The 11004-nt window shown below is 36.5% G+C and overlaps 1 protein-coding gene across 1 annotated transcript; it reads left to right on the top strand.

The window, feature by feature from the left end:
* The first annotated feature begins 2589 nt into the window (after positions 1-2589).
* On the top strand, positions 2590-9078 carry LOC105393287 (larval cuticle protein LCP-22). The gene is made up of 4 exons (XM_011565019.3): positions 2590-2695; positions 5041-5444; positions 7719-7971; positions 8382-9078. Exons 1-4 carry the CDS (start codon positions 2684-2686, stop codon positions 8478-8480), a joined length of 768 nt encoding a protein of 255 aa, XP_011563321.1. The 5' UTR covers positions 2590-2683; the 3' UTR covers positions 8481-9078.
* The last annotated feature ends 1926 nt before the right edge of the window (positions 9079-11004 follow it).

Below are 11004 nucleotides of genomic sequence, written 5' to 3'. Positions count from 1 at the left end.
CTCTATCTGTTTAGCGCAGCATAAACATGGCCGTTTTTGGCATTGTTTACCGCGTTGCGTATTGTTTTCAGCATTCGTCGTCAACAACAATATAATAACAAAAAAACGAATATGAAAATAAGATAAAGTAGAATTTCCAAAGAATCTCGCGCCTGTGCTATGCTTTTGAAATTGGTGCATTCAGAATAGCTACCATAAGTAGTAAGTATGTGTCTTACTTTATATATTGAAATTCAAGAACCTTTTTTTTAGTATTTTACAAACCTGAGAAAAAGTTAACAAGGATTTCGTTTTCTTTCCACGTAAAAACGTGTATCACACCATTGTGCTTGAATTCAAAAGAACACATTGTTATATCCCATATCAGGATTAAAACCAGTGCCTTACCGAGGAGATGGTGAAAAACTCAGCTGGAGATATCAATTAAATGTGATAAATATTCGGCTCGCATGATGTCGCTTACCTACTTACTCGATTTAATTTTCAATAATCTTAACATATTGCTCAATTTTTCCTCCGCCATGGAAACCGGTAATTTTGTACGACCAATCAATCACTCAAACGATGGGAGTGGTTCTTTTTGCCTGCCCACTGAGCCGCGAGTCCTTGCGTGTCGCGATCACGCTTCTGTTGCACCAGAACTCTTTAATGAACAGCATAGAGCTACTGTCACTACTCTAGAGTTAGAGCGAGTCAGAATACACAAAGAAAGTATGGAAACATCTTCGCGGAACGCAATGTTTATAAGAAGTGAGTTCCACCCTCATATAAATTGCACAATCCGATATGAAAATTGATAACAACATGTAATCGGACATATAATCGATCGACAATGTATGCATGTGTAGCAAAAACCCCGGAGAAAATATACTTACAACAATTTAGCTGTTAGTAGGATTACTCGTACTTATAAAGTCTGGGTGTGTTAAACGTTAAGTAACGGTGTTTACGGACATAATACATAGTTAGAGTTAAAGAAAGTGTGACTCTTTTTTATCTACATAGAGGTATAGCAGAAAAATGTATAGCAGAAATCAAAACTAAGCTGTTGGAGAAGCTTGTCAAAAATCAAGACAATCTCCCTAAGTGCCGGATATTTATCGATAGTCGGATAGAGCATAACCAGGGAGTAGTGCTTGACTTTTGACACATCTGTCATGAATTTTATATGGAGATGACGTATAATTAATAAATCAATCCCTGTCGGTTAGATAACCGACTATGGAGAAATTGGCACTAAATCTGATAATATAGCTATTTTATTATTTTCTTGTAGGGGGTAACATTATTTTACGTGGATCTCTAGAGTTGAATATTTGTTTCAGATTCTTGTTCGCAGCCGCAGGTCAGCTAGCCTAGCTCCCGTGTAAACAAAGTGTATCAGCAAGCAATATATTGTAACGCATCCATTAGACTCATGAGTCATAGAATCAGTTCAATCGCTTAAAATTATCAGCTGTTTTACTTTCGTTATACTATCTTTATCTGATGATTTAAGATCTAAATATTATTTATGTTTCATCCATTCAAATACAAAAACAAAAGTTTGATTATTATTTGGCATTGCACTTAAATAAATAAAAAAGTTTTGACACGTACAAAAACTGCTAGAGGTAATTGACTGCAAAGTTACGTAAAATTTGTCATACATACACATACACACACAATGGAAAAATATGGATCTTACGTGACGTAATCGATATCGTTAGTAGAGATTCGGTTCTTCGGTACCCATAAATGCTGTGTATCTGATATTGACAATGGGATCTGAATCGGATTTGATACTAGGATTCATCTACTAGAATGAAAGTCAGATAGCGAAGAGTAGTGACCGTGTAGAGGAGGTACAGTCTTTGTACATGTATAAACAGTTTTCGATGTCAATAAAAATCTAAATCTAAAAGCAAAATAGTCTGAGTTCCTAACTGCCTTATTACATACGAACTTTCTGCCCAAGGATATGACATTTGCACCCTCTCTACCATCCTTCAAAAATAAATTTAACTTATCCTGAGTAGAATAAACCAGTAAATAATGATTTATTTATATTGTATTATTAATAAGTAATTAATTTGTATGTTGTCTGAAAGAGAGATTATTTTTAGTAATAAGGCCGCTGAAATATGTGAAATTTGTTTTGTATGACGAAGAGAATTTATCGTTACATAGTTAAATTTTTACTGCAATTTTCAATAACTCTATCATATTTTACACTATAGGTAATATTATAAAGATTTAATAACGAATAAATACAAAATCTACTGCACCTATTTTTTATACCTACAAGCTTTATTTTCCTCAATTGCTCTCTTACTATACCGGAATCCCCGCCGTAAACCCTAGAAAAGCGATATGAAATGTGCGATGCTCGCGCGAAAAAGCTAGAGTAGCTAATAAATAGTGCCTAAATGCACAGAATAAAAGCTTTGCCAACTCAATTCGTCATTTTTATTATTATTGTGTTTATAGATATGAGTTCACCCTAAATACGCACAATAAAATATCGGTGATCTCTAGTTTTAAAAATAGTAAAATAGTGATAGTAAATTGCGACTGTGCCCTCTCTACCAGAGCCGGCGGCGAAAGAGCGCCTGGCAGGGGTGCGGTATAAAAGCAACCGCCTCACTATAATGCTGACACAGTTTCGAGACCCTTCCATAGTGCCACTTCACACATACACAACATGAAGCTTCTGGTAAGTTCCGAAAATTTACGAGCTTCTTTTGATTTTTAAGTTCGCCTGGAATTGGGACCACTTCCTGTATGCGAAATTTATAGGAACTTTGGAGAAAGGTTTTGTGAAAATTATAAAAGGGGTTGTTAAGTACTTACTTTGTAAGTATTTGAATTTTAATTTTAAGAGCTTTCCAAACTTTTATAGATTTTAAAACCAAGGGACATTCATCCATGTATGCAAGGACTTAAAAGATTCAATAACTTGCATATTATTATTCATAAACCAAATTCTGTGATGGACGTATTTTAAAGAAAATGCTAATAGAAATATTCAAGGGCACAAGTTGTGGAAAAGTTTAATTCAATCGTAATATTTATAGGTGTAGCTCTATTTGGTTTTATTTGCGTTGAATTACAAATGAGATAGGTATCATCTGCGCCGGATTTCATAGTGGTTGCCGGCGTGTAAGGATCGGCTCTCTGATGCAACTCCCAAATAGGTCAGTGGGCGTATGCGTTCAACTTTGACATATTCCTACCCACCTTTACTTTATGCTTATTAAACACCCGCTCTTTGGCGTACATGCGTGAAGTTACGATTCGAAATGAGGTTAAATCAGAAGGATGGATTGGTGAACTTGTTATGCGTATTGGTCTATTGATCGTCATTCAAATTTTTCTAAAATGAATAACTTAAAACGGATGTTTATTTATAACATGCTGGTCGATTAGGAAAAATTATATAAGAATCCCAGAAGTCCTAGCTAGTATAAAATGAAAATTCTGCACGGAACCTTATAATTGCAGTAAGTGTAAAAAACCCTATTATTAGGTGTATAATGTATAATTACAAAAAAAAAACTAAAACAACGACTTAAGCTTTGGCAAAAAAGAATCAGATCACCAAAATGACCTGCCTCTGAACTTTACTTTTCAATACGAGTTCACGACGCGCAATATTTGTTAGTACGAAAAATAAACAAGAAATTACATCAAGCTCACCTACAGAATAAGAGTTCAATGTATTCGTTATACAATCGTCTCATTAGTACAAGTGATGTTAAGTAATACACCTTACTGGGTCACGCATAGGCTACTCAGCCCTAGAGGCTAGCTACAACGTGTATGTAGGCTACATAACCTACAGAGGAAATGTATTCATATACTTTTGTTATGTATGAAAATAAACCAAAACTAAATTTTTACCATGTTTCTGTTACGGTTAGAATGTAGGAATTAAATAAAAATAAAATAAGATTACCGTACTTAAGATGCCGGTAGCACGAACCATTCCTAAAGCTCAAACAGTTTAGCCGGTAATTACCGTAGGTTTGCGAGTAATTCGAGTCTCGGCTTGTGTAAACTATTTTTATTATTAGTGTCTCTAAAAGGTTTAATTACTAAGGGCTTGTTTCACAATGTATGGTTAGTGGCTACTTGTGGGATTTAATTTAATTCTAATATGCTGTCACTGTCAAAAAATAATAACAGAGAGTGACAGCCACCAGACATTGTGAAACAGGGCCTAAGTGTAGCTAAATATAGTTATTCATTACATGAATTAATCTAGAAAGGGTGCAGTTCGTTTAAAAATAGTTCCTGTTATCTAAGACGTCAACGTAATTCCGTCCATTCTATACAAATCGATCATATTACGCACAACTGAATAGCCGATGGAGCAAGCAAATGTTTAATAACACTGTTATAGCCATTACACAATTGCACATCCATAAAAAGAAATGATCTTTATTGAATTAAACATAAAATTACCTTCGTATCATTCGTAATAGTTACTATTTTTTAGACGTCTGCAATCAACTGAAACGCTCACGAAAGCGTGATCAAATACGTCTCTGACCAAAATTAGCTCATTTAATTTGCGTATGCATGAATCAATATCATTTGGGTCAGGGATGTCACTACATAAATTTGCAATAACCACGAAAGCTATCGAACAATATCTGGCGCAACAGCTCATTCTGCATACGGTTTTTGTTTCGCTGTAAACTCGTAAAACTGGCGAGAGGTATCAATTGACAACATTATGTAATGTGTAGAGATGCTTCAACGGCGCATCTGGACTTACAGATTTAAGACAATAGTGTTGTATGGAAGATGTAAATGTGTGGATACCGGAGATACGTGTTCGGGCTACTTTCGCCGCCGAGGTTTCGGTTTCACAAGCGCGGCGGATCAACTCATTGTTTCCTCCCGACTTATCTTGCGTCATTGGGAATATGATTAGACTCTTTTGTCCAACATCATTCCATCATTATTCACAATGCAACTCCCAAGAGCTAATCTTGTATTGCGCTATCGTTATGGCATTCGAAAAAACTGACTTTTGTATTTGTTGTTTTTCAGGTGGTATTATCGGGTGTGCTGGCGTTGGCGGCGGCACAGCCACAGAGGAAGGCTGCTCAGGCAGTTCAGGCAAAGGTTGAGGCGCAGGCCGAGGACCTGCAGCCTGCGGAACAAAACTACAATGCCTTCCAGGAGAACCGCAGACAACAACAGCAGGACTTCAGACAACAACAGCAGCAGGAGTTGTCCAACTTCCAGCAGGACCACCGGCAACAGCACCAGGACTTCCGGCAGCAGCAGGACCTCCGGCAGCAGCAGCAGACCGACTACAGGCAGCAACAGCAGCAGCAGCAGCAGCAGAAGATAGATGACTTCAGGCCCAAGGTTCAGCTCGAGACCACCACCTTCGTGCCCATCATCAGGTTCGACAAGGAACAAGGCACTGATGGAAGCTACAAGACTGCGTAAGTATTCATGAACTTCGGATCTAGTTTTACCTGTTATGCCAACACAATACGTTTTGTAGGTAGATAAAGGGCCCCTCTCGAAGCTTTTATCAGAAAAATTACAATAATTAAGTAGTTCTCAAACGTGAAAGATTAATCGTTTAAACTTGTTTTGAGATTAATTAGCACCGATTACGTTTACATCTTGTCAAAACCATCCGGTGGCTATTTTAAGAGCTTTCGTTCTCGGTATGGTAATTTGTGAGACATGGCTGGCACGGGAGAAATTTTGTCGGTCAGGGTCACTGTTATTTCGTGGCGGGCGGCTTGTGGTTATGTAACCTGCTCTGCAAACGGACATCTTAGTCATCATGCACCACAGAATAATACTTACACTTCATCACTTCTTATTTTCTGTTCCTGTTCGAAAAAAATAAACATAATTTTGTATGTACCTACCTTCCTACCCGGACAGGTGGTACTACATACAACATTATACTGTATGAGTTTAGTACCTATAGAACCTCTTTTTACCTCAAAAAAATTAATAACGTACTACCTCCCTATAGGTATATATGTTTAAGTCTGTTAATATCGAATTATTTGCACTAAATATATAAGTACCTATAAATAAGTAAGATTCTGATGCTGTGACGGCCTGTGACTTTCCCATTACTATAGTAGGTATATCTGAACAGTCTAGAGTTCTGTGAAAGTACACTGTGATAATAGTGCTCCTTTGAAATTACTTTTAAGTGTTGCGTTGTGTCTTACTCATGCCTCTAAAATGGAGCAGCGTTTTGTGAGATGCACTTTTAGTTGCGAAATACCGGAGTTACCGGAGAAAACGTTCAGTTGTTAACAACTGTAATTGGATACTTAAAACATACTGCTACTACTATTATCATAAAATGTTAATCTTTAAAAAAATAATGAGGATTTTTATTAGAGTTTGACAAACACTGGGCCTAGACTACGGTTTGCCACCGCGATGAGAGGACTGTTCAGCAGAGCTGATCGCTGCCGCTGACTGCAAACAAAACTTACCTTACCATGTGCATGCCTGTTTGGAAATATACCAAAGCTGCATGAGCAGTAATTACTAAAAGATTAGGGTTGTAACAGAACGACGATTGAGGAGGCTCCTTTCTAGCACCTCAATTGGTGTCATATAAGTTGGAGATAAAGTTCACATCACCAACTACAACTACCTACATAATATTTGCTGATTGATACGGAAGTATTAAACACACCTTGACGCATGATTTAACATTCATTTATGGGTGCAGTTATGCTATTACCCAACTCTTTTAATAGCTTCACTAAACATTAAAACTCTAGTTCAGATTTGTACAGGTATACAAAAGTCTACTTTTACTTGTTACTAGTCGGAATGATTTTTGTTTAGCAGTGTGTAGAAATTGGCTTAAATTACCTATATTTTACGAAATAATGGAAAATTCCAGCTGCCTGGAGCAGTCATTTTCGATCTGCTACTAGTCATACTGCCAGTGTAATAATTGGCACCTACTTCGTACATATACCGCAACACAACACGTAACCACATGATTAAAATGCAATATATCAGGCACCTTACTATTTCGGTACCATATATGATTCAAACTTTGATATTTATACATTCGCGAGCAATGAATAAGTTCCATAAAAAAATGCCTGCACTAAATAGCCCCAATTTTTATTTAACATAATATAATTTGAACGGAATATTAACGATTTCAGTTGGTAATATTCTGATGCGCTATTAAATGTACTTCAATATTGCAGATGGCGTCATTAAGCTAGCCTTTTCCGTACAGGATCAATTTGGTGCTATTGTCATTGAAACTTTTTCATTGTTCGCGTATGTAAAAAAAAAAAAAACACGCACTCACGCCTTGTACTAATGTACTCCCTTGCGGGGTAGGCAGAGGTGCATTGCTGCACCCACTTTTCGCCAGAGTGTATGTTAGTCCCAATGTGATAGGGGGCGGGCCTATTGCCATTTTACGGGCACATCCAAGACCCCAGAACAAATATCTGTATTTAAACAAATATCTGCCCCAGCCGGGAATCGAACCCGGGACCATCGGCTCAGTAGTCAGGGTCACTAACCACTACGCCATTCGGTCGTCTAATGTTCGCGTATGTTTTCATAATATTAACATCAGTTTAATAATTAGTTCTCTATCTTACTTATTTCTTATCTTTCTTACTTTTGAACCCCTTTTGTCCACTACATAGGTGATCAAACACCGTACACCACTAACCATACCCCATATCCTCCTTCCACAGATACGAAACCGGCAACCACATCCAAGCCGAGGAGTCAGGATACCTGAAGAACGTCGGTCAAGACCACAACGCGCTGGTCCAGTCGGGGTCCTACTCCTACACCGCGCCCGACGGCCAGGTCATCACCGTGGAGTACACCGCCGACGAGTTCGGCTTCCAGGTCAAGGGAGACCACATCCCCACCCCTCCCCCCGTGTCCCCGGAAATCCAGAAGGGTCTGGATCTGATCTACGCCGGAATTAAGGCTAATGCGGTTAGTAGTCGTTTTGGTTTTTATAGAGTTAGTGTTGAGTGACTGAGGGTTTAGGGTTTTATGAGTTTATTGAGTGGATAAAGTATGTTTTGTTAAAGAAATTGCTTTGCAAGGCATTTTTTGGCAATTATAAATCTGTGTGTATGTGTGAAGCTAGGCAGAGCCGTAAACAGGGCAGAGGAACATCGTAGTGGGAAATGGTCCAAGCTTTAGAAGCCATTGTAGACCTTGGGCAATTTGGGCATATGCAAAAATGTTCCTCCACAGAGAATAAAAATTAGAATTGTAAAAAATAGGCATATATTATGAAGTCATGTGCATCATGAACATTTTCATTTTGTTCAGTACATCTAATGTAATCATTCTTGTTTTGTAACTAGCCATAACAAAACATTTTATTTCATTTTCAGGAGCGTGACGCGATAGAAGCTAAGAACAACCCCGAGGCCGCCAAGCTACAAGAAACAAAAGCCGCCTACGACTACAAAGGTCTCTACTACCAACAGTAAACCATAAAGTAGAGCTACGGACTTGTATAGTGAAAGCGATGAATCGAGTGTCTGGACTCTACCGTCCAAATATGAAGATTCAACTCTAATCCAACTAGAAAGTCCGCGACAGATCCTGATTAAAGTGTCATATTTATTTATCAATCAGTAAGTTTACTGGAAATTGTGAACTCGATAAGTATTTGTAAATTATAAACACTTTTAGTGTGAATTTACTTAAATCTGCCTGCACCTTACTCTGTATTTTGATGAAGAATAGTAAGTGATATCAATATTAACCTTTTCGATACTCGTAGTGTATTGATTAATTTGTAAGTGTTAACATTACTCGTTTTCATTGACTGTATAATGCCACACGTGAATTCTTTCAATTTCTAGTTGGTATATGAAAATAACTCAAGATTGTGTTCAGCATTTTGTTTTGATTTATATTCTATGATGTTTTGTGATGATGATGAGAGAGGAGGTCAAAATACACGTTTTTGTGTATCTGTGAGACGCCGTTCTTATAAGTTTACGCTATTTTATTTTATACTTTTGTAAATACCTATATTTTAAAAAGATTTTTCACATTGTGAATAAAAACATGTTATAAGTTTTTGTGTTTAGTTTATGGACTTACCTTTCCCTGATTCCATTATATTTTTAGAAATATAAATTATTTGTATTATACAAGAAACGAATATTCATGAAATTTGAAAGGCAATTCTCAATAGCAAGTAGCAAGTTCAAATATACATAACGCAACTTTCAATAGAAACACCTAACTACTTACCTACATGCGACAGTTTTGTAGGAGAAATAGATGGCGTCACAGTAAAAAAAACTATCAAACCCTCAGAACAGAGATTTTTTGTTGGCTCACTCACACCAGTTGGCTCGCTCGTCAAAATTAGATGTGAGCATCTAATTTTGACGAGCTGATACTTAGTATTTTCGTCTTAAGCTGCGTACAGACCGGCCAAACGAACGCCAACGAACGGATTTCGTTGACCTTCGTTGCTGCCATCTGCCCTGTATTATGTATGATAAATATCCATCCTTGGGCGTTCGTTGGGCATTCGTTGGGCGGTTTGTACGCAGCTTTATACGAAAACTCACTTGCAGCAGCTGTCAAAAAAGCCTCTTGTTATAATATAATTGCGAATATATTTGCGAACAGCCTGTTAGTTGAGTGTGAAATTCATCGACAAGTTCACGTTGAACGCTAGTACAGCCGATGAAAAATGCTAACTTTTTCAATCTTTCATTGACACTAATAAACATCCCTCATTAAATTTAATCATCGACGAATTTATAAATAAAACAGAGTCACCTAGCTGAACACATTGGTTCTATTAACTATTAGGTAAAATGATAGTTGTCAGTTTTGAACTGACTGATAAATAAATTTCGTTAAAAACATAGACTAACACTCAGGGCCTTACCACAAAAACTTAGACAGTATTTAACAAATGTTTAGCGCTGTCAAACGCCTACGAAATCTGTCAAATTTTGTTTTAAACACTTGTTAAACAGTGTTTAAAGTTTTTTGTGGTAGCACAATGTTTAAAAACATACGGATAATGTTACGGCTTTACGGATAATGTATCGCACTATAATATATACGCACAAAATGTATCACTAACAAAACTAAAATAAATATTAAAGATGAGATAATAAACATAAATAAGAAAAAAAACAATTGCACAAATACAGTATAATATAAAGTAATAAAGCGGTAATAAGATACTAGAAATGTTAAAAAACTTAATCAAAAGAGCAAAAAACTGAGAACATCCTTTTTGAAGCCGGCTAAAATAAGAGCATATTTTTTTCATTATCTATGCTGTCCTCAGAATGGGTGCATTCTAAGACGAAACTAATATATAACAACGTTCAAAGATACTGTTGTTATGGTGTAATTTAATTAAAAAAATAGCTATGTATGTATGTCCAGTGTCACACCGCATTGTTATTAAATCAAATAAAACGTTTTATTCAGACTGCTGATCACAGTTCACATGCCTGGTCCATCATACCGGCCAAAATATTTTTATTTATTGTTTGAATATTAAGTAAGGCACACAAAATGTATTATTTATGTAATAATATGTAGGTATATTAAGCAGTAATTGGCAGTAAAATTTAAAGGTTCAACAAATCACAATTTTAGTTGCCAATAAACAGTTACCACTGTAATATTAGGGACAAGGACTGTACGACACCTAGACAAGAATCTCTCTAAGTTAAATACAATTATAATATAAAACAATAATCATTTTAAATAAGGGTTTGTTTAGTTTTTGCACTATCTATGATCTTCTTGAAATACTTGGCATATTGCCGAAAGATAGCTTTTACTTCCCCATATAAATGCAGATTTGAGGAAATGAGCATTTAGTTGAACATCATCAAATGCCAACACGCAAAACAGGATTCACTGAGTTTGGTACTTTACTCACTGGACGAAACGGTACACTCGAGCTCAAAAACCAAAGCGGACAAAGAATCTTTTGAATCTATTTTTTTAGTATTATAAGAT

The sequence above is a fragment of the Plutella xylostella genome, chromosome 22 (assembly GCF_932276165.1).
Source record: "Plutella xylostella chromosome 22, ilPluXylo3.1, whole genome shotgun sequence".
Taxonomy (NCBI): Eukaryota; Metazoa; Arthropoda; class Insecta; order Lepidoptera; family Plutellidae; genus Plutella; species Plutella xylostella.
Note: the sequence above shows the minus strand (reverse complement) of the source record. Positions and strands in the feature narration are given on the sequence as shown.